The sequence below is a fragment of the Bombina bombina genome, chromosome 5 (assembly GCF_027579735.1).
Source record: "Bombina bombina isolate aBomBom1 chromosome 5, aBomBom1.pri, whole genome shotgun sequence".
Taxonomy (NCBI): Eukaryota; Metazoa; Chordata; class Amphibia; order Anura; family Bombinatoridae; genus Bombina; species Bombina bombina.
Genome location: NC_069503.1, coordinates 677,339,501 through 677,364,987, shown reverse-complemented (window position 1 = coordinate 677,364,987; position 25,487 = coordinate 677,339,501). Strand labels below are relative to the sequence as shown.

Here is a 25,487-nt window from a genome sequence, read left to right as displayed (position 1 = left end):
ACTTTACTTATTTTAATAACTTTCTATGTAAATCATCCTCCTTTAAATTACAAGCCAGAAAATCTCTTAACTGTAGACCACTTTGCTTTGTGATGTCAATGATGAAGGTCAGGAGACTTTACAGATTTTTTAAAAAATTGAATGAGCACCTACAGCCAGATTCAAAAAGACCTGCCGCACGAGTGCACATCCAGTTTGCTATAACAAGCATTTATACGGGACCAGCCATACATGTATTGTTAAGCAAAAAAAGCAAAAAACACCATAACCTGGAATTCAATTTAAAAAAAAAAAAAAAAAAAAAAACACACATGAAAACCAGGAAAAGTTTGTATATTTGCACGAAAACACTATCTTGGTATGGTAATTACATGAAAAGTTTATCATTTATTCATTTTTTTTTTATCCAGCTACTTCATAATGCCACTTGGCTGGCTACATTTTCTGTGGAGAACGTTGAGCAGTAGTGTTTGCAACAATGTATAACATTTTTAGAAATATTGCAGCCTAGCAAAGTATAACATTGCTAACAACGTATGCTCTTCAATAAAGGATATCAACAGAAAAAGCAAATTTGAGAATAAAAAAAAACCCTGCATGCTTTATATGAATGATGAACGGCTAAAATTGGCTTTCAGGACTCTTATTTTATTGGATTCTAGCAACATGGATAATTCATAGTTTAAATGAAGAGTAAATACCTTGAGATTTTTAAACCAAATATTTAGTTATGTGTAATGAAACAACTTTGCAATTTACTTTCATTATTTATTCTACACTCTTCGTGTAATTTAGCTCAGAAAATTGTGAATTTTCTAATTCTCAGAACATGAAATGCACCATGATGACTTTTCAGTCTAACTTTGCTACATATTTGTCCCAAATTGGATTTAACAGATAGCAACTGCAAAACAATGTCCTCTAGACTCATTATCTGTAGCCTCTAGCCCTGATTTGCTCCTCCAAATAAGGCAAATGGTTAGTGGCTATTGAAAGAAAACTGCCGTTAAAAACATAATTTATGCTTACCTGATAAATTCCTTTCTCCTGTAGTGTAGTCAGTCCACGGGTCATCATTACTTATGGGATATTAACTCCTCCCCAACAGGAAGTGCAAGAGGATCACCCAAGCAGAGCTGCTATATAGCTCCTCCCCTCTACGTCACACCCAGTCATTCGACCGAGAACCAAACGAGAAAGGAGAAACTATAGGGTGCAGTGGTGACTGGAGTATAATTTAAAAATTTAGACCTGCCTTAAAAAACAGGGCGGGCCGTGGACTGACTACACTACAGGAGAAAGGAATTTATCAGGTAAGCATAAATTATGTTTTCTCCTGTTAAGTGTAGTCAGTCCACGGGTCATCATTACTTATGGGATACCAATACCAAAGCTAAGTACACGGATGACGGGAGGGACAGGCAGGATCTCTATACGGAAGGAACCACTGCCTGAAGAACCTTTCTCCCAAAAACAGCCTCCGAAGAAGCAAAAGTGTCAAATTTGTAAAATTTGGAAAAAGTATGAAGAGAAGACCAAGTTGCAGCCTTGCAAATCTGTTCAACAGAGGCCTCGTTCTTAAAGGCCCAAGTGGAAGCCACAGCTCTAGTAGAATGAGCTGTAATCCTTTCAGGAGGTTGCTGTCCAGCAGTCTCATAGGCTAAGCGTATTATGCTACGAAGCCAAAAGGATAGAGAGGTAGCAGATGCTTTTTGACCTCTCCTCTGTCCAGAATAAACGACAAACAGGGAAGAAGTTTGGCGAAAATCTTTAGTTGCCTGTAAATAAAATTTCAGGGCACGGACTACATCAAGATTGTGCAGAAGTCGTTCCTTCTTTGAAGAAGGGTTAGGACACAATGATGGAACAACAATCTCTTGATTGATATTCTTGTTAGTGACTACCTTAGGTAAGAACCCAGGTTTAGTACGCAGAACTACCTTATCTGAATGAAAAATCAGATACGGAGAATCACAATGTAAGGCTGATAACTCAGAGACTCTACGAGCCGAGGAAATAGCCATTAAAAACAGAACTTTCCAAGATAACAGCTTGATATCAATGGAATGAAGGGGTTCAAACGGAACACCCTGTAAAACGTTAAGAACTAAGTTTAAGCTCCACGGTGGAGCAACAGTCTTAAACACAGGCTTAATCCTGGCCAAAGCCTGACAAAAACGTCTGGAACTTCTGACAGACGTTTGTGTAGAAGGATGGATAGAGCTGAGATCTGTCCTTTAAAGAACATGTAGATAAACCCTTTTCTAAACCTTCTTGTAGAAAAGACAATATCCTAGGAATCCTAACCTTACTCCATGAGTAACCCTTGGATTCGCACCAGTGTAAGTATTTACGCCATATCTTATGGTAAATCTTCCTGGTAACAGGTTTCCTAGCCTGTATTAAGGTATCAATTACTGGCTCCGAAAATCCACGCTTTGATAAAATTAAGCATTCAATTTCCATGCAGTCAGCTTCAGAGAAATTAGATTTTGATGTTTGAAAGGACACTGAATTAGAAGGTCCTGTCTCAGAGGCAGAGACCAAGGTGGACAGGATGACATGTCCACTAGATCTGCATACCAGGTCCTGCGTGGCCACGCAGGCGCTATTAGAATCACTGATGCTTTCTCCTGTTTGATCCTGGCAATCAAACGAGGAAGCATCGGGAAGGGTGGAAACACATAAGCCATCCTGAAGGTCCAAGGTGCTGTCAAGGCATCTATCAGGACCGCTCCCGGGTCCCTGGACCTGGACCCGTAACGAGGAAGCTTGGCGTTCCGGCGAGACGCCATGAGATCCATATCTGGTTTGCCCCAACGTCGAAGTATTTGGGCAAAGACCTCCGAATGAAGTTCCCACTCCCCCGGATGAAAAGTCTGGCGACTTAGGAAATCCGCCTCCCAGTTCTCCACTCCTGGGATGTGGATTGCTGACAGGTGGCAAGAGTGAGACTCTGCCCAGCGAATTATCTTTGATACTTCCATCATCGCTAAGGAACTTCTTGTCCCCCCTGATGGTTGATGTAAGCCACAGTCGTGATGTTGTCCGACTGGAACCTGATGAACCTCAGAGTTGCTAACTGAGGCCAAGCCAGAAGGGCATTGAGAACTGCTCTCAATTCCAGAATGTTTATTGGAAGGAGACTCTCCTCCTGAGTCCATGATCCCTGAGCCTTCAGGGAATTCCAGACAGCGCCCCAACCTAGTAGGCTGGCGTCTGTAGTTACAATTGTCCAGTCTGGCCTGCTGAAGGGCATCCCCCTGGCCAGATGTGGCCGAGAAAGCCACCATAGAAGAGAATCTCTGGTCTCTTGATCCAGATTCAGCGTAGGGGACAAATCTGAGTAATCCCCATTCCACTGACTTAGCATGCACAATTGCAGCGGTCTGAGGTGCAGGCGTGCAAAAGGAACTATGTCCATTGCCGCTACCATTAAGCCGATTATCTCCATGCATTGAGCCACTGACGGGTGTTGAATGGAATGAAGGGCACGGCAAGCATTTAGAAGCTTTGTTAACCTGTCCTCTGTCAGGTAAATTTTCATTTCTACAGAATCTATAACAGTCCCCAAGAAGGGGACTCTTGTGAGTGGTAAGAGAGAACTCTTCTCCTCGTTTACTTTCCACCCATGCGACCTTAGAAATGCCAGTACTAACTCTGTATGAGACTTGGCAGTTTGAAAGCTTGACGCTTGTATCAGGATGTCGTCTAGGTACGGAGCTACCGAAATTCCTCGCGGTCTTAGTACCGCCAGAAGAGAGCCCAGGACCTTTGTAAAGATTCTTGGAGCCGTAGCCAACCCGAAGGGAAGAGCTACAAACTGGTAATGCCTGTCTAGGAAGGCAAACCGTAGATACCGGTAATGCTCTCTGTGAATCGGTATGTGAAGGTAAGCATCCTTTAAATCCACTGTGGTCATGTACTGACCTCTTTGGATCATGGGTAAGATTGTCCGAATAGTTTCCATCTTGAATGATGGAACTCTTAGGAATTTGTTTAGGATCTTTAAATCCAATATTGGTCTGAAGGTTCCCTCTTTTTTGGGAACCACAAACAGATTTGAGTAAAACCCTTGTCCGTGTTCCGACCGCGGAACTGGGTGGATCACTCCCATTAGTAAAAGGTCTTGTACACAGCGTAGAAACGCCTCTTTCTTTATCTGGTTTGTTGACAGCCTTGAAAGGTGAAATCTCCCTTGTGGAGGAGAAGCTTTGAAGTCCAGAAGATATCCCTGAGATATGATCTCCAACGCCCAGGGATCCTGGACATCTCTTGCCCAAGCCTGGGCGAAGAGAGAGAGTCTGCCCCCCCACTAGATAAGTTTCCGGATCGGGGGCCCTCACTTCATGCTGCCTTAGGGGCAGCAGCAGGTTTTCTGGCCTGCTTGCCCTTGTTCCAGGCCTGGTTAGGTTTCCAGCCCTGTCTGTAGCGAGCAACAGCTCCTTCCTGTTTTGGAGCAGAGGAAGTTGAAGCTGCTCCTGCCTTGAAGTTACGAAAGGCACGAAAATTAGACTGTCTAGCCCTGGGTTTGGCTCTGTCTTGAGGCAGGGCATGGCCTTTACCTCCTGTAATATCAGCGATAATTTCTTTCAAACCGGGCCCGAATAAAGTCTGCCCCTTGAAAGGTATGTTAAGTAATTTCGATTTAGAAGTTACATCAGCTGACCAGGATTTTAGCCACAGCGCTCTGCATGCCTGAATGGCGAATCCGGAATTCTTAGCCGTAAGTTTAGTTAAATGTACTACGGCATCAGAAATAAATGAATTAGCTAGTTTAAGGGTTTTAAGCTTGTGAGAAATCTCATCTAATGTCGCTGAGTCAAGGGTCTCTTCCAGAGACTCAAACCAAAATGCTGCCGCAGCCATGACAGGCGCAATGCATGCAAGGGGTTGTAATATAAAACCTTGTTGAACAAACATTTTCTTAAGGTAACCCTCTAACTTTTTATCCATTGGATCTGAAAAGGCACAGCTATCCTCCACCGGGATAGTGGTACGCTTAGCTAAAGTAGAAACTGCTCCCTCCACCTTAGGGACCGTTTGCCATAAGTCCCGTGTGGTGGCGTCTATTGGAAACATTTTTCTGAATATAGGAGGGGGTGAGAAAGGCACACCGGGTCTATCCCACTCCTTAGTAATAATTTCAGTAAGTCTCTTAGGTATAGGAAAAACGTCAGTACTCGTCGGTACCGCAAAATATTTATCCAACCTACACATTTTCTCTGGGATTGCAACTGTGTTACAATCATTCAGAGCCGCTAACACCTCCCCTAGCAATACACGGAGGTTTTCCAGCTTAAACTTAAAATTTGAAATGTCTGAATCCAATTTATTTGGATCAGATCCGTCACCCGCAGAATGAAGCTCTCCGTCCTCATGCTCTGCCAATTGTGACGCAGTATCAGACATGGCCCTAGCATTATCAGAATACTCTGTTCTCATCCCAGAGTGATCTCGTTTACCTCCAAGTTCTGGCAATTTAGACAAAACTTCAGTCATAACATTAGCCATGTCTTGTAGAGTGATTTGTAATGGCCGCCCTGATGTACTTGGCGTTACAATATCACGCACCTCCTGAGCGGGAGATGCAGGTACTGACACGTGAGGCAAGTTAGTCGGCATAACTTCCCCCTCGTTGTCTGGTGAATGTTGCTTAACATGTACAGATTGACTTTTATTTAAAGTAGCATCAATGCAATTAGTACATAAATTTCTATTGGGCTCCACCTTGGCTTTTGAACATATTGCACAAAGAGTTTCCTCTGTGTCAGACATGTTTAAACAAACTAGCAATTAGACTAGCAAGCTTGGAAATACTTTTCAACTAAATTTACAAGCAATATGTAAAAAACGTTACTGTGCCTTTAAGAAGCACACAAAAACTGTCACAGTTGAATAACAATGAACCGGATTAGTTATAGAAACCAAATTTAGCAAAGGATTGCACTCATTAGCAATGGATGATTAACCCTTAATATCAGAAAAAAAACGTATAACAATTGAAAATATAAGCGTTTTTATCACAGTCAAGCAGTGTCTCACAGGTCTGCTGTGAGTGATTACCTCCCTCAAAACTAGTTTTGAAGACCCCTGAGCTCTGTGGAGACGTCCTGGATCATGCAGGGAGAAAAGACAGACTGTGACTGAATTTCTGATGCGTAGTAAAAGCGCCAAAATAGGCCCCTCCCACTCACACTACAACAGTGAGGGAAGCTCAGTAAACTGTTTTAATTTAAAACAAAACGACAGCCATGTGGAAAATAAAGCCCAAAACAATTTTCACCAAGTACCTCAGATAATTAAACGATTTAACATGCCAGTAAACGTTTAAAATCTAATATATGAAATGTCATAAAAAAGCCTGCTGCTAGTCGCTCACACTGCAAGTTAGGCTAAAAATTATATGCATACAGTATTTTCCCAGTGAAGTGCCATTCCCCAGAAATACTTAAGTGTAAACATATATACATATCAGCCTGATACCAGTTGCTACTACTGCATTTAAGGCTGTACTTACATTATATCAGTATTAGCAGTATTTTCTCAGTCAATTCCATTCCTTAGAAAATAATATACTGCAACATACCTCTTTGCAGGTGAACCTGCCCGCTGTCCCCTGATCTGAAGTTACCTTACTCCTCAGAATGGCCGAGAACAGCAAACGGATCTTAGTTACGTCCGCTAAGATCATATACAAAAAACTCAGGTAGATTCTTCTTCAAATTCTGCCTGAGAAGGAAACAACACACTCCGGTGCCGTTTAAAATAACAAACTTTTGATTGAAGATATAAAAAACTAAGTTTAATCACCACAGTCCTCTCACACATCCTATCTATTAGTTGGGTGCAAGAGAATGACTGGGTGTGACGTAGAGGGGAGGAGCTATATAGCAGCTCTGCTTGGGTGATCCTCTTGCACTTCCTGTTGGGGAGGAGTTAATATCCCATAAGTAATGATGACCCGTGGACTGACTACACTTAACAGGAGAAATGATGTTAATGTGTTTTAAATACATGTAGACTTGGCTGGTATGTTATTCTTTACTTACAAAGAGTTTACTTTCTTTTTAAGTTTGTTCAAGTATTTTTTTTCTTATCTAAATGTTTATAAATTGCTCTATAAATTTGACTCATTACAAACCCAGAAAAACAAAATTTATGCTTACCTGATAAATTTATTTCTCGACGATGAGTCCACGGATCATCTAATTACTATTGGGAATATCACTCCTGCCCACCAAGAAGCGGCAGAGCACCACAGCAAAGCTGTTAAATATCACCTCCCTTCCCTCCAACCCCATTCATTCAACCAAAGCAAAGGACAGAAAGGAAGCAAAAGCAACAAGTTGCAGAGGTGCCTGAAGTTTATAATATACCAACAACCTGTCTAAAGAACAGGGCGGGCCGTGGACTCATCGTGTCAAGAAAGAAATACATTTATCAGGTAAGCATAAATTTTGTTTTCTTTCTAATGACACAATGAGTCCACGGATCGTCTAATTACTATTGTGAATCAATACCCAAGCTAGAGTACACAGATAAGGGAGGGACAAGACAGGGAACCTAAACGGAAGGCACCACTGGATTGAAGAACCCTTTCTCCCAAAAGCGGCCTCAGCCGAGGCAAAAGTGTCAAATTTACAGAATTTTGAAAAAGTGTGTAGAGAGGACCAAGTTGCAGCCTTGCAAATCTGTTCCACAGAAACTTCATTTTTGAATGCCCAGGAAGAGGAAACAGCCCTCGTAGAATGAGCCGTAACTCTCTCAGGAGGCTGCTGTCCAGCAGTTTTATAGACAAAGCGAATGATACTCTTCAGCCACAAAGAAAGAAGTAGCAGTAGCTTTCTGACCCTTACGTTTCCCAGAAACTACTACGAACAGAGCAGAAGACTGACGAAAATCCTTAGTCGCCTGTAAATAGAATTTTAATACACGCACCAGGTCCAGGTTGTGCAAAAGCCGTTCCTTTTGAGAAGAATTAGGACACAAGGAAGGAACAATCATCTCCTGATTAAATGTTCCGGTCGGAACCCTAACTTAGTACGCAAAACCACCTTATCTGAATGAAAAATAAGGTAAGGAGACACATACTGTAATGCTGAGAGCTCTGACACTCTACGAGCAGAGTAAATAGCAACAAGAAACAAAACTTTCCAAGATAACTTAATATCTAAGGAATGCATAGGCTCAAATGAAGCTCCTTGAAGAACCTTAAGAACTAAATTAAGACTCTAGGGAGGAGTAACTGGCTTGAACACAGGCCTGATTCTGACCAAGGCATGACAAAACGATTGTACATCTGGGATGTCCGCCAGACGTTTATGTAACAAAATAGACAAGGCAGATATTTGACCCTTTAGGGAACTAGCCGATAAACCCTTCTCCAAACCTTCTTTGAGAAAGGACAGAATTCTAGGAATCTTAACTCTACTCCAAGAGTAGTCCTTGGATTCACACCAATATAAAAGATATTTACGCCATATCTTGTGATAAAATCTTTCTAGTCACAGGTTTACGAGCCTGAATCATGGCTTCAATGACAGACTCCGAAAATCCCCGCTTGGATAAAATTAAGCGTTCACTCTCCAAGCAGTCAGCTTCAGAGAAACTAGATTTGGATGAAGGAAGGGCCCTTGAAGTAGAAGGTCCTTACTCAACGATAGTCTCCAAGGTGGAAGAGATGACATGTCCACCAGGTCTGCATACCAAATCCTGCGAGGCCACGCCGGTGCAATGAGGATCACCGACACCCTTTCCTGCTTGATTCGAGCAATGACCCGAGGTAGCAGAGCAAACGGAGGAAATAGGTATGCGAGACTGAACTTCCAAGGTACCGCCAGGGCGTCTATCAGTACCGCCTGAGGGTCCCTTGACCTCGACCCGTACCTTGGGAGCTTGGCATTCTGCCACGATGCCATGAGGTCCAGATCCGGCTGTCCTCATTTGAGAATCAGGCTGGAAAACACTTCTGGATGGAGTTTCCACTCCCCCAGGTGAAAGGTCTGCCTGCTCAGGAAGTCCGCCTCCCAGTTGTCCACTCCTGGGATGTGGATTGCCAACAGACAGCAATTGTGGGTCTCCGCCCACTGAATGATCTTGGTTACCTATGTCATGGCCAAGGAACTCCCAAGTTCCTCCCTGATGGTTGATGTAAGCCACTGAAGTTATATTGTCCAACTGGAACCTGATGAACCGGGCCGAAGCTAACTGAGGCGAGGCCAGGCGAGCATTGAAGATTGCTCTCAGCTCCAGAATGTTTATGGGTAGAACAGACTCCGACCAAGTCCATGTTCCCTGAGCCTTTAGAAAACACCAGACTGCTCTCCATCCCAGAAGGCTAACGTCTGTTGTCACAATCACCCAAGAGGGTCTGCTAAAGCAGGTTCCCTGAGAGAGATGATCCTGAGACAACCACCAAAGAAGAGAATCCCTTGTCTCCTGCTCCAGCTGTAATTGCGGAGACAGATCAGCATAATCGCCGTTCCACTGACAGAGCATGCTTAACTGCAGAGGTCTGAGGTGGAAACGGGCGAACGGGATGATGTCCATTGTCGCTACCATCAGACCGATTAACTCCATGCACTGAGCCACTAATGGCCGAGGAGAGGACTGAAGCGCTAGGCAAGAATCGAAAAAGTTTGGATTTCCTGACTGTCAGAAAAATTTCATTGATAAGGAATCTATTATGGTTCCCAAGAAAATTACCCTTGTATTTGGAACTAAGGAACTCTTTTCCAAATTTACCTTCAAACCGTGAGATCGCAGGAAAGGTAACATTTCCGTGTGGGGATTTTGCTTGTTGAAAGGATGGCGCCTGAACCAGAATGTCTTCCAGATAAGGCGACACTGCAAAGTCCTGCAATCGAAGCACCTCCAACAGGGATACCAGAACCTTTGAGAAAAATTCTGGGAGCTGTGTCAACGCCAAATGGAAGAGCCACGAACTGGAAGTGTTTCTCTAGAAATGCTGATTGGGCCTCCATGAAGGCTTGGGATTGCTCCTGCTTGGGAGAGGGAGTGGAAGGATTTCCCTTGAAATTTTGAAAGGAATGAGAATTACTCTGACGTCCCTTTTGTTTGTTTCTCTTATCCTGAGGGAGGAAATGGCCCTTTCCTTCTGTAATGTCAGAAATTATTTCCGTCAAACCGGTCAAAACAAGGTCTTTCCCTTGTAAGGAATCGCCAAAAAGTTTAGACTTAGATGACACATCCGCAGATCAAGACTTTAACCATAAGGCTCTGCGGGCCAGGACGGCAAAACCAGAAATCTTAGCTCCCAGCTTAATATTTCTTCGAGGGGAGTGTCCGTCCCAATAGAATCGGACAATGCAGCAAACCAGTATGCTGCCGCACTAGTGACAGTAGCAATACAAACGGCAGGTTGCCATTATAAACCCTAGTGTACATACATCTTCTTGAGCAACCCCTCTAACTTCTTATTCATAGGATCCTTAAAAAGGAACAATTATCCTCTATGGGAATAGTTCTCTTGGCTAGCGTGGAAATTGCTCCTTCCACTTTGGGTACCATCTGCCAAGACTCCTTGATAGAGTCTGCGATAGGAAACATCTTTATAAATACAGGGGATGGAGAAAAAAGGGGATACCCGGTCTCTCCCATTCCTTAGCAATAATCTCTGTAGCTATATCTGGTACAGAAAATACCTCCACCATGGAGGGCACATCAAAATACTTGTTTAATTTGCTAGACTTCTTAGGATTGACTACAACAGTAGTGTCAAAGTCGTCCAGGGTAGCTAAAACCTCCTTAAGTAACAAACGGAGGTGTTCAAGCTTGAACCTGAAAGAAACAACTTCACTATCAGTTAAAGGTATAACACCAAGTCTGAGAATGAATATCACTTACTAGATATAGAGCACTTGAGAAGTGCCACAGGTACAGGCTGGACTATTAATAGCTGCCCAGCGAGCTATCTTCACGAACTGCAGATCGACATGCAGATTTCAGCGTCTCAGTCTCATATATATCAGTCAACGATCTTAGTGTCTGGATCAGCAGCTGCTCATAAAACACCTGCTCACATATATCCAAACTTGTAGTAGAAAAGATTGTATGGTACAAACTTCATGATGACAAATGGTTTTAAAAAACACAGTAAACGTTTATTAAAAACCAAATACACTACTTTTTCTGTATCTTCTTATTCACAAATTGATTACATTTCCTCTTGCGCATTCCCTGCAGCATGGGAAAAGCAGACAATGCATCAGATACCGCTGATGACATTAGGGAAGCGATGTCTTGCAAGGTAACTCCAGGTGGAGTAATAGAGGAAGCGCAGGGCACTAGCTGTATGGACGCTTGAGGAGAAAGCTGCGGCACATCTTGAACATTATCAGAAGACTCCTGAACAGTATCCGCACTAAATAGTGTTGTCTCAGAAAAAGGTCTATCCCTATAATGTATAGATCTCTCAATAAATGAGGAACAGAAAGGGATTGGTGGTTCTACATTAGCATCAAAACATAAAGAACATGTAACATCTTGCAGGGTTTCTTGGTCCATCTTTATTCACCAATAAACAGACAACTGATATTTAAATCAGAAAATATCTCCCAACAAAGCCAAAAAAATAATTACTGTTCCTTTAATTTTTAAACTAACAAAATAGCTGCTTTATTCTTCAACTATTAAAATTACACCTTAGCCCCCAAAATGACTTTCAGACAACTCTACACCTCAGCTTAGCATTGCTGAGGTGCTTATCTGCCTGTTTCTAACGAAGTAAACTACTTTGTGACTGATCCGGACTCAACTCTGTAAACACTGCGGTCCGTAACCGCAACGCTGCCGAATCTGTGAGGCAGCTGAATATCCCTCCGGAGACACAGGAAGTGACAAACAGGGCTAGAAAAAAGGCACGCAATAGGAACTGCCGCCGTATCCAACTCCGGCCATTGTGGGCGGAACCATAAAACTCCTGATCGGCTAATTCAATTAACACAGCTCTCGGGAGTAAAATATAAAAAACATACACCACCAAGAGTCAGATTCTCCTCGTCCCCAGTGCCTACTCCGCTGCCCTTAATAAATATTCCCGTCATAGGAATGTAATTTGTCCCAACGAAAGTAAAAGTGCTATCCTTTTTCCCTGCATGGCCCACAAAAATATAAAGTTAGCACTTACCTTAATACTTCTGCCAGGCAGCACACTAGGTTTGGGAGGCCAGTTCCCTCACATGGACCTGTGGATAGAAACAAAGACTGAGTAATCTTACTCAGGCTTGTATGGGTAGGGAAGCATAAATACATGGGAGGCGAAGTGAAAATTATGTCCCACAAGTTCCCATTGCTTTAAAGTCACCACTGCTCTACTGAAGAGACTGATATGGACTACGGCTACACCCTAGAGCAAAGCAAAACAATCTTGCACTGCTTAAAAAATAAAATCTTGCTTGAAGAATCTTTTCCTAACTCCTAACTTTACCACTTCCTTGCTCTAACATAGGCAAAGAGAATGACTAGGGTTGGAGGTGATATTTAACAACTTTGCTGTGGTGCTCTTTGCTGCCTCCTGCTAGGCAGGAGAGATATTCCCAATAGTAATTAGATGATCCGTGGACTCATTGTGTCATTAGAAAGCAATATGAAATTAATTAGCTCAGTACTTTGAGATATTAAAAGGTTACAAATTTACACTATTCAGTATATAACCATAGGAGTATTTTTCAGAACTTTTTATGCATATAAAGATTAAAAGATTTGCACTGTGCCTATTTAGCTGGGTCTTGACAAATCCGTAGAATCAAAAAACTTAAAATAGTACCCTTAAAAAAGGGACATGAAACCCAACTTTTTTTTGCTTTTGCGATTCAGAGGGAGCATGTGAATTTAGACAACTTAACACATTACTTTCATTATCTAATTTGTTTTGTTCTCTTGAGCTGTTGATTGGTTGCTGCACATATATGCCTCTTGTAATTGGCTGACCAATGTGTTCAGATAGCGCCCAGTACTGCATTGCTGCTTCTTCAGCAAATACCGAGATAAAGAAGGATATTATATAATAGTATTAATTTGGTAAGTTGTTTAAAATTGTATAATCTATCTGAATGGGTTTTGTGTGTATTTAATGCCCATATATGTAAAGGTAGGCAAAGAGTTAAACTACTAAGACAGATAGCTACATAGCATTTAGCGGAGATTTCAGCAAACTCTGGAAGCCTGTGAATGTTCTCATCTCTGGTTTCTTGAGGGCTAGACTATAGTGCAATGAGCCAAGGTGCTATAAACTGGAAAGTTTAAAAAGCAACGCTGTATGGAAAGTAAAGTAGCTATGGGGGAATCAAGCATACGTGAATTTGGATGTTCACATACAATTGTAAATATGCCTTTAGTGAGCTATTACCTTTGTCAAAAGTTTAAGTGTTTGAAATTTTAAACTAAAGTGGTGCCCACCTGTTTGATCTGAGATTGGTTTGCCCTAGCCCAATGGAATCTTGAAAGGAATTTACTGGGATTAAGCCAGAGAACACTATTTTAGCTATTCGGACACAATGCAGAATATCACCCATTTTACACTGAGTAATGGTAATGATCATTTCTCAGCATGTGTGAATATGTTTTTAATGTTTAAGACTGTTTTATCACTATTGATAAGCGACTTATTGTATTCATACACATTTGTATTATTACTTTTAATTAAAATATATACCGTATATATTTTTATTGATTAAGAATTGGTTTGGTCAAGTGTCTTTATACATTTGTACGCAATCTTGTTTTGCGTGTTTAAAAGGGAGTTTGCTTAAAATCACTGGTTTCAGAAATCAGCAAAAAGTAGTAGAGTTGATTTTTTGTGTGGCCAAGATTTTCTAAGCACAGCCATATGGCTACAGATATTGAAAAAGAGAGAAAAAAAGAGAGAAAAAGAGAGAAAAAGAGAGAAAAAGAGAGAAAAAGAGAGAAAAAGAGAGAAAAAGAGAGAAAAAGAGAGAAAAAGAGAGAAAAAGAGAGAAAAAGAGAGAAAAAGAGAGAAAAAGAGAGAAAAAGAAAATATATGCTACATATACACTACATAATTATATATACATACATACCATAACACAACACAGTGATTATCCCCAGAAAATGTTGCCAGCTGGGTGGCATTGTGAAGTAGCCAGGTGGGGCAGTGTAATACTTTGAAATATAACATTTACTACTATCCAAAGCACAAATGAATTGTATAATTTAATAATTTTATATAATGATAATTTGTGGAATCATAATATTGACTTAAAGGGACAGTAAAGTCCAAAAAAAACAAAAAAAAAAACCCTCATGATTTAAATAGGGCATGTAATTTTAAACAACTTCCCAATTTACTTTTATCACCAAGTTTGCTTTATTCTCTTGGTATTTAGTTGAAATCTAAACCTAGGAGGTTCATATGCTAAATTTCTTAGACCTTGAAGACTGCCTCTAATCTGAAAGCATTTTGACCACTAGAGGGAATTAGTTCATGTGTTTCATATAGATAACATTGAGCTCATGCACGTGAAGTGACCTAGGAGTGAGCATTGACTGGCTAAAATGCAAGTGTCAAAAGAACTGAAATAAGGGGGCAGTCAGCAGAAGCTTAGATACAAGGTAATTACAGAGGTAAAATGTGTATTATTATAACTGTGTTGGTTATGCAAAACTGGGGAATGGGTAATAATAATAGATAGATAATAATTATCTTTCTTTTTAAACAACAAACATTATGGTGTTGACTGTCCCTTGAAAGTGATGGTAAATGATATGTGCTGTAAACTTACTTTTATCAGACTTTCTTTAATAAATATAAAAGATTTACATCTCCGTAAAATGTTCCTGTCTTCTAGTGACTTAGAGTGGCCCACCCACTCTATACATATTTCTTAATGCGTGCCCCTGAAGGTGTCATTTAATATTATTAAATCAAATGTTATCCAAAAAGTGCTGGTGATACAACTCACTTTCTAATATGCAGCAGAGCTTGGCCAATACTATTACAACTTGATCACAGTTATTAAAGTAAACGGTGAATGAGAACAAGGAGTTCCGATTCACTGCTTACCAATATGTAATTGGGACCCCATCTTGTTGTAATATGCATACATTTGCCAAATGCTACCATGCATGCGTTTAGCAAATACCAGGACACCTCAGATGAAATAGCTAGCTAGCTGTATGTCTGTCTAACGTTATCATTGGTTGACAATCAAAAACATCACAATGAGAACAAAGGGTGGGCCCGATGGAAGTGAGAATGTAACAACTATTACGATATAATAATTTATAAGCAACTTTGGATAATAAAATAAAAAAATTTCCACATGAAAAATAATTAAAGCTATTATTGTACAGTGCAAAAAAGTGCAGAGTATACCATCACTTTTAAATTTTAGATAGTTGGCAGTAAACTCAGCCGAGTGGTGCACACATTAAAAAAGTCCTGGGGAAAACACAAAGTTGGCGAAGAAAGGATCCAGCTGCACCAAGCTAATTTTTAGGTATGACAGGTGCTGCAAGCAGGGAAAAGTTGGGTGTCTTGGACACTCTAAACTAGGGCTGCAACTAACAATTATTTTCATAAATCGATTAATCGGCCGATTATTTTTTTCGACTAATCGGATAAGAAAATAAACAAATATTTGTTTTCCTATATTTAAAATAAAATCCACATACTGAGCGTTATAAAAATAAACTTCCGACTAAAACTTTACATTAAAACAACTGTTGGTCCAATTTTTTAAGCAGCAGAACAAATTTTTATAATTAAGCAAAACAAAACCAAACTGTTTGAAAAGAGGTAGAACTAGTAATAGGTAGACTACCACTGTTTATAACATTCTGTTATTCACTCTTTCAGAAACTTTGCATTGAAATGCAAAAATATCAACATGTCCACATGCTCCTGGCTGAGGCTGGCTCTCTTTTTTTGCAAGCTATTTTGCCTGCAGCAGAGAAGAGACACTCGGATGGTGTTGAGGTGCCTGAGATGCATAAATAGGGTTTTGCCAATTTCACCAAGGTGGGCTATTTATCTTTGTTGGTTCCACCAATGCAAGGGAACTCTCAACAAAGTAAACCTGGACTTCATTTTAACATAAAAATATCTTTAATATCTATATGCAGTGGTAAATAACCATCTATAAGGTTAGGGGGGAAAATATCTAGTCCACTCTTAAAATTATATATACATACACAGGTTGAATTTGGTAAATATTCCAATTAATTAAAAATAGAAAAGAAAAAAAAAAAAAAAAAAAAGGCAAAAGGGGCTAAATACTATATATCAGTAACAGGACATAGCCTTACACATTTATCTATAGAGTACATATAATCAGCAATAGCAAGGGATGCGCTAAAAATTGTGCAAACAGGTAATAGTGACATCAATTCATGGCTAGGTGTAAATAACAAGCTTGGCACTATATCATGCAAAGCATAGTCCCAAATCATCTGATTTTATATAAACAATCCAAATCATGACTCCTATTTTATTTTTGGGTTGCACATAAGCCAGGAGTAGTTGTAAACTTACAAATAAACTCATACTGTCCATAAAAAGTGAAAAGTAAAATGTCCTTTAGGCTAAGGGCATAACCATAAAACACAATACCATGTGCAGGAGCTTATTGGAGTAAAAGCAGCTGGTGCTGTGCACAGACCAACTAATTGCAAACCAACTAATTGATTATGAGATTCGTTGACAACAATTTTCATAATCGATTATCGATTATGCCGATTAGTTGTTGCAGCTCTACTCTAAACCAAGGTGCCAGGGCATCATTTTAAGGCACAAGTGGGTCCCTGGCACCTGGGCTTGTCACGCCTTGCTCAAAAGCCACTACACCAGGGGTCATCAATTGTGGACCTCCAGAGGTTTTGGAACTATATTTCCCCATGATGTTCAGCCAGCATTTCAGCAGGTTAAATCACAGCTGCAAGAGGTTTATGCATAAACAATCTAACCCATCAACTGTCTTTTGTCTATGATGGCCAGGGAGGTTAATTTATTGCTGCATTAAATAAAATACCCATATTCTCTGTTCATGTAGATTTGTAAAAGAACAAGTAGGGCTTTTCTTTTTGTCCTGGGGAAACAAAAAAAAAATCTGAGTGCATACATGTAGGGCTGCAAATAAAAAAAATAAAAAAAACACACAACACACTTAAAAATACTGGTTTGCTTGCATCTATGTCGCACTGAGAGGACAGATTAGGGAGGGAGTGATTTTTGCCCCGGGGTACAAATAGACTGCGTGCTTACCTATAGTCAGGGGTGGAAAAATATCACTATGGTGAGGGAAAAGTTAGAAGTCCACTCAATGTTAAAGATAGGAAAGTCACATTTTTAAGTTGTCCAGGACCATTGAAAATTTCAAACCCTGCCTATAGGGTTGCCATTATAGTGAATAAATGATATGCTGTCATTCGTTAGAGCATCTCTTGATCAACCCACAAATGTGTTTTAACCGCTACAAGTTTCTTTCGGGAGTCAGAGAACTGCTGGTCCCGAACATAAAATGCAGCTGACACAATCAGTAAGTAGAGCAAGTCACGCAACCCAGCTGTGCAATAAGTGCTGCTGATTGGCTCAGTGGCAGTTTCTGATAAGGACCAGCATTTCTCTGCAGCTCCTGAGCAATACTTTACCCATTTGTTCAACCACTTTGAAGCAATTAAATAGATCTGTAGGGCCAATCATGATAAAATGAAATGCTCTAACACAGGGCTCGACAGACCAAGGGAGCCACTGGCTCCCAGAATTTAAATGTTTTGGTTATTCTACACACACACAATATATATATATATATATATATATATATATATATATATATATATATATATATATATATATATATATACATACATATACATACATACTAAATATTCTTACTAATGACCTAAAATGTTAAACAAATTTGTTGACCCCTGCTCTAACAAATCAAAGCATGCAATTTTTTCAATATAATGTCCCTTTAAAGAACTGTGTGTTGTTTTCTATATAAGTTGCTTTCTTTATCGTTTGTTCCACTATTCCAAAAAAAATGTTTTTGCATTCAGTAAAACTAGATTTTAAAATGAAAATTTGTTACATTATGGGGTAAGCACATTAGTTTCTGATCTTTTTTAAACCTACTAATACTTACCTATAGCATACAAAAAGGTTGAGAGAGACTATTAGAGAACAGGTAATAAGGAGGTTAATAATAAAAAAAGCATATGTGCATATCTTCAAAAGCAGCAGTGCATTACTCTGAACTAGCTGCTGATTGGTGTCTACACACATTTTTCTGCTAGAACTGGCTCATCAGATGTACTCAGCTAGCTCCCAGTATTGCAATGCTGCTCCTTTAACAAAGAATACCAAGTGAATTAAGCAAATTTGAAAATAGAAGGAATTTGGAAAGTTGCTTAAAATTAAATCTATCTGAATCATGGAAGAAAAAAAAATGGGTTTCATGTCCCTTTAACATTTGTTTCAGTAGATATCAAGAGGTTACATTACTGCAGCTGGTTTTAAACCCATATATTTCCCAGAACACTCCTGTAGCAAATGTCTTGACAAAGCCCAGGTGCCAGGACATCCTAGCTCCAAAAGTTCTCAGCAGAAACACAAATATGACTGACAGCCCTGGTCTGTGTAGCACAGTAGGCCATGCATGACAGCACCCACAGCCCCTGTATCCCCAGCCTGCATAGCACTTGGCATGATGGCCATTATAATACACATGGGCGCATGATAACCAGATTACCCATTGCATCAGCATTAAAACATAATTCAAATCAGTTCCAGAGCAGCAACGCACTGCTGCGAGCTAGCTGAAAACATCTGACGAGCCAATGATGAGACAAATATGTTTAGCCACCAATAACCAACTAGCTCGAAGTAGGGCATTGCTGCAGAGGATATGTATAAATGGTTTTCAACAAAGAATACCAAAAGAACAAAGTAAATTCATTAACAGAAGTACATTTAAAAAGTGTCTTAAAGTGATGGTAAATTCGGCCAAAGTGCTCCACATATTTGTTAAGGTCTTATCCCAACTAGCATATCGATATGCATTTTTATTAATCAATTCATCAGCACAATGAATAATTTTACGTTTATTCCTGCTACATTACCGTATTGAATTCAGTCTCTCTGAGATTTGTGAAGCCCCTTCTTTGAGTGGCATCTGTTCTAGCCAATCAGAGCCTCACCATGCGCCCCATGTAAAAGTCTATCTGCACGCTCCTGTGCTCAGAACACTGTCATCTTATTGAAATGAGCATGCGCTACAAGCAACTTACGCCATTTGCACAACAGAATAAGTCAAAACCGCAAAAGAAAATATTTTAATATTGGCAGACTTTCTGCCTGTACTTAAAGGGCCATGATACCCAAATGTTTAAACAATTGAAAGTGATGCAGCATAGATGTAAAAAGGTGACTAGAAAATATCACCTGAACATCTCTATGTAAAAAAGAAAGATATTTTACCTCAAAAGTTCCTCAGTAGTAGGGTGACCATATGAAAAATAAATGTCAGGGTTGTTTAAATACATGTTTTGTATAAGAAACCTGACATGTATTTTTTTTTATGTGTGTCTCTTTTAAAGCAGCAATATGGTCACCCTACTCAGTAGCCACATCCCATTGTAAAGGACTTCTAAACAGCAAATCAGTATGTCTGTCCCGGGACAGCTAAGGGAGTGAGCTTCGTGAACACTCATCTTATTTACCTGTACAGTTTAAGGAAGATTACTATGAAATCTCATGAGAGTTAAGTCAAATCTCATGAGATCAAAGTAAGAGTTCATGACCTCAGCACTGTTGATGCCGATTGGCTGCTGTTCATTTCTTCATTTTTTAATTTGTTACCTGCAGCTGGGCAGCAGCCAAGTATAACTTTTTACACAGGACTTACTCTGCTAAACTGAGGAAAGTGTAAGGTAAAATATCTTCTTTTTACATAGAGATGCTCAGGTGATATTTTCTGTTCATCTTTTACAGTTATACTGCATCAGTTTCAAGTGATTTAGCATACGAGTATTCTGTCCCTTTAAGATAGCGGTGACAATTGTGAGGGGGGGAGGGATCAGGGAGTGGGATGTGTCAGGTGAGAGGCTGATCTCTACACTAAAGCTAAAATTAACCCTACAAGCTACCTAATTAACCCCTTCACTGCTGGGCATAATACAAGTGTAGTGCGCTGCGGCATTTAGCGGCCTAATTACCAAAAAGCAATGCCAAAGCTAGAGATATAGAGAGATATATATGCTATTTCTTTACAAAAGGGATACCAGAGAAGCATTTACAATCATTTGTGCCATAATTGCACAAACTGTTTGTAAATAATTTCAGTGAGAAACGTAAAGTTAGTAAAAAAGTGAACAATTTTATTTGATCGCATGTGGCGGTGAAATTAGACTAAGAAATCATTTCAGAACTTTTTACACATTTAATGTGACCTATAAACTGTACAACTCAATTGAAAAACAAATATTTTAGGTAAAGAGAAATTAAAAAATGAATAAAAAAAAAATAATAAAAAAATAATAATAAAAAAATAATAATAAAAAAATAATAATAAAAAAATAATAAAAAAATAATAATAAAAAAATAATAATAAAAAAATAATAATAAAAAAATAATAATAAAAAAATAATAAAAAAAATAATAATAATAAAAATAATAATAATAAAAAAAAATGGTTGCATTAGTGTGAAGACCCTTTTATAACTGGGGATGTAGCTGTGTTCAGAATTAAGCAATCACATTCAAAATCATGTTAAATAGGAGTCAGTACACACCTGTCATTTAAAGTGCCTCTCATTAACCCCAAATAACGTTCTGCTGTTCTAGTAGGTCTTTCCTGACATTTTGTTAGTCGCATCCTACAGCAAAAGTCATGGTCCGCAGAGAAATTTTAAAGCATCAGAGGGATCTCATTGTTAAAAGGTATCAGTCAGGGGAAGGGTACAAAAGAATATCCAAGGCATTAGATATACCATGGAACACAGTGAAGACGGTCATCATCAAGTGGAGAAAATATGGTGCAACAGTGACATTACCAAGAACTGGATGTCCCTCCAAAATTGCTGAAAAGACGAGAAGAAAACTGGCCCGGGAGGCTGCCAAGAGGCCTACAGCAACATTAAAGGAGCTGCAGGAATATCTGGTAAGTACTGGCTCTGTGGTACATGTGACAACAATTGCCCGTATTCTTTATATCTCTGGGATATGGGGTAAAGTGGCAAGACGGAAGCCTTTTCTTACAACAACAAAAAAAAAACATCCAAGGCCGGCTAAATTTTGAAAAACACATCTGAAGTTTCCCAAAAGCATGTTGCAAAAGGTGTTCTGGTCTGATGAAGTTGAACTTTTTGGCCATAATTCTAAAAGATATGTTTGGTGCAAAAACAACACTGCATATCACCAAAAGAACACCATACCCACAGTGAAGCATGGTGGTGTCAGAATCATGCTTTGGGGCTGTTTTTCTTCAGCTGGAACTGGGGCCTTAGTCAAGGTAGAGGGAATAATGAACAGTTCCAAATACCAGACATTATTGGCACAAAACCTTCAGGCTTCTGCTAGAAAGCTGAACATGAAGAGGAACGTCATCTTTCAGCATGACAACGACCCAAAGCATACATCCAAATCAATAAAGGAATGGATTCACCAGAAGAAGATTAAAGTTTTGGGATGGCCCAACCAGAGCCCAGACCTGAATCCAATTCAAAATCTGTGGGGTGATCTGAAGAGGGCTGTGCACAGGAGATGCCCTTGCATTCTGACAGATTTAGAGTGTTTTTGCAAAGAAGAGTTGGCAAATCTTGCAAAGTCAAGATGTGCCATGCTGAAAAACTCATACCCAAAAAGACTGAGTGCTGTAATAAAATCAAAAGGTGCTTCAAAAAAGCATTAGTTTAAGGGTGTTCACACTTATGCAACCATATTATTTTATTTTTTAACTTCCCTTTACCTAAAAGATTTCAGTTTGTTTTTCAATTGAGCTGTACAGTTTATGTGTCACATTAAAGATGGAAAACGTTCTGAAATGATTTATCTTTGTCTCATTTTTTTACATCACAGAAACCTGACATTTTAACAGGGGTGTGTAGAAATATACACACATATATATATATACACACACACACACATACACGAAGGGTTATTAAGGGATTCCTGACACATATCAGCATTACAATGTAAGTATCGCTAATTTTAAGAGAAAAAAATGATTTGGAAATAAGCAAAGTGCTACTTGTACTTATTGCCCTTTAACTTGCAAAAAAAGCAAAGAACATGTAAACATTAGGTATTTCTAAACTCAAGACAACATTTGGAAACTATTTAGCATGGGTGTTTTTGGTGGTTGTAGATGTGGAACAAATTTTGGGGGTCAAAGTTAGAAAAAGTATGTTTTTTTCATCATATTTTATAAAAATGTTTTAGTAAATTATAAGATATGATGAAAATAGTATCTTTAGAAAGTCCATTTAATGGCGAGAAAAAAAAAAAAGGTATATGTATGGATACAGTAAATGAGTAAGAGGAAAATTACAGCTAAACACAAACACCACTGAAATGTATGAATAGCCCTGGTCCCAAACTGTAAGAAAATTGAAAAATGGCCGGGTCACTAAGGGGTTAATTATGTGTTTATCTCTTGCAAATGGAGTTAAAAATAGTCAAAACATTGCATCTGTGGCAAACGTGCACATATTCTGCAATTACAAGCCACATCTATAATCCTGAGTGTTAGGGATGAGTGACTGTAAAAAAAATAAAAAAAATAAATAAAATAAAAATATTACTACTAAACTGGTGTGCCTCTAAGTTTGCAGCAGTTTATTATACACTTAAAATATTAGCTAAAGAAAATGAAGTATAGGAATGGAAAATTAGCTTGGTGGATAGAAGCATCTACACTACAGATGTTGGGTATGAGTAACGTAACGTTTGTCAATGCCATGGTGAAAACAAAGTGCTAAAAGAATAAAATTGTGCAAAAATCTGAGGATTTTAAACAGAGCATTGCAGGGTAACTAGTGCTAAATGTAATAGTTTAAATAATTACAGCATGTCATGTTTGCTCTATTATGTCCTTTTAATAAGCATTTAATAGCGAATTTGTTGCCTAATTCTATAAAGAACAGCACTAACACTGCTAAGTGGCTCTATAAAAGTTACAATATTACACCAATTACTGCCTAGCTCTTTAGAAACTAAATACTAAAACATACATTTCAGAGCTCTGCTATTTCAATAAGCTCCCTGACTACTATAAAATTGTAATAATGTAATTAACTGCGATTACCAAAAAGTGGTTAAAACCTTGATATTTGTACCTCAGTTATATAAAATTAGAAGGAAAAATTCATTTGATGACAACATTGACTTTGGTATGGCATGACAGTACAGTCACAGGTGACATTGAGTAACAGCATGTGGTTCATTACACTTGTCAGCAGTGACAGGACTGACAGCCCTGGTATACATACAGTAATAACGAACAATTATTATATACGAATTTAATCAACATCTCTTATAAAAACCCGTCATGCTATCGTCTGAAGCGGATTCACTAAAACGGAGTATTTCAGTAATCCAGCTTCATATCGATCAAATAAAGATCTGTTGAGTAATCCAGAAAGAATGAAATCAAGAGCTAAACTCATACCAATGTAAGGAACTCTAGTAAACCATTCATTAAAGTAAAAGGACTAACCTTGCACTTCAGTAATTCAGCTCCACAAGATTACATAAAACATGGAGAGATTGATATCGCCATTATTTCTAGGGCAGACAATGAATGTAGCAGCCAGCCCACCCTCACTAACCTGGGTTCGCCGAATCCTGCACATAGCTTTCCGAAGCTCTTCAAGCTTCTCCTGCATGTTGACCCTCTGGTGAAAAGAGAAGGCCGGGTGCAAAGAGGCCATGGTAAAGAGCAGGAGCAGCTCTTCGCTGGCAGCCTCCACCTCCCGGGGCTCTCTCTCGTCCTCCTCTTCGTCCCACCCACCCAGAAGTCCACCAGGACCGACAGTTGGCAATAGTAGCAGGCGATACATACGGCTAGCAACCTCTCGGTTCTCTGGGCTGAGCAGCGCCAAATAAATTATAAGCTTGGAGCGGGAGGCCGAGTCGCTCAGGTTCCCCAACAGCTGTTGCAGCCCCGCCGCCGCCTCCTCACTGAGCCCGTTGGCGCGGGTCTCGAAGTCCCGCAGATAGTGGCAGTCCTTACGAGCTAGATCCTCCAAGTATGATCCCAGGAACCGCAACTCTAGCGGGTTACACAGGTCCAGGAGCCCACAGGCGAACTCTAGGCGGTGAGCAGGGCCCAGCGAATTCACAAACCATTTGTACGCTGCCTCCCTCTGTAAGGCGCCAGGTTCGCACATAGAGCAGGGGCCGCGCTCCTCTTCGTCCTCCTCATCATCAGATGCCTTTAGTTTGCTCTTCCTTTGGGGCAACTTCATCTTAAGCATTATCGATGGCGACACTGGGACAGCATCCAACGGCTTAACCGCTCACAAGCAGCAGGGTACTAAAACACGCGGCGACTCACGCTGCCCATAACCACCGGAGTATGCGTGTGCTTGCTGAGCGTCCACAAGAAGGAGATGAACAGCAGGGAAAAGTGGCCTTGGGCGCGCGGAGGGAGGATCACGGCTGACTTCCAGAACGCTCTTTCGTTTTCCCTGGATTTGACTGCCTGATTGCCCAAGCAGTTACGTAGCATCGCCGAAACGTCAGCAGCGGCTTGCCTCGGGGAGCCCTGCACTGTCATTGGCTGTAGTCTCCATCACTGGAAGGGGAGGGATTTGCCATAGCTTGGGTCATTGCCAGCAGCAGCAGCAAGAGTACATCAGCTCGGTGTGACTGTGTGTGTGAGACTGTACGTTAGAGTCACAGTCATGTGCAACCGGTGGTTTACATAGCAAAGGTAGGCCCGTCAGTGGCACACAGACAAGGGTAAATTAAGATATCTCTTTTTAAATTCAAATTACACGATCTTTATAATTTTCCACGATGGTAGAATTAACGGGTCTATATACAATAGAGATGGTTTATTGCATGGGCGTCTGCAGAATATTTTTTTTTGGGGGGTGGGGCGGGGTATACACTTTTTTTCACCTAATAATTATATCAGTGTGTAACAGAGCTGCTTGTTGTACACGTGAGACTGAGTTGCAGAACATTCCGTGGCTCTTTGGTATCAATAGTTACTCAGGTGAGTGCATGAAAAACATTTTGCATTAGGGTTTTGCACCCAGGGCATTTTATAGTTGTAGAAGCCAGTGCTGGCATTTGCTAGGTGCTGTGAGTGTTTTGACAGTTACACTTAAAGGGATATTACAGCCAAAATTGGAAACCACAAGGGTACATTTTGGTATTGAACAGAAGCAATTTTGTAATATAAATGTATTAGCAAAAATGCTTCTAATAAAAGCTATAGCTGTTTCAAAGTGTATTTAAGTATGCGCCGTGCACCAGCATTTTAAACACAGCACTT

The 25,487-nt window shown here is 39.9% G+C and overlaps 1 protein-coding gene across 4 annotated transcripts in view; it reads right to left on the bottom strand.

Annotated features, from left to right (window-relative positions):
- Positions 1 to 24,693, bottom strand: part of ZCCHC2 (zinc finger CCHC-type containing 2) — a 228,741-nt gene extending 204,048 nt beyond the window's left edge. For all 4 annotated transcript variants that reach the window (XM_053714634.1, XM_053714637.1, XM_053714636.1 and 1 more), the window contains exon 1: positions 23,812 to 24,693. In XM_053714634.1, the coding sequence (XP_053570609.1) occupies positions 23,812 to 24,459 (648 nt within the window). In that variant the 5' untranslated portion in view covers positions 24,460 to 24,693. The remainder of the gene's footprint in view (positions 1 to 23,811) is intronic.
- Between the last annotated feature and the right edge of the window lie 794 nt (positions 24,694 to 25,487).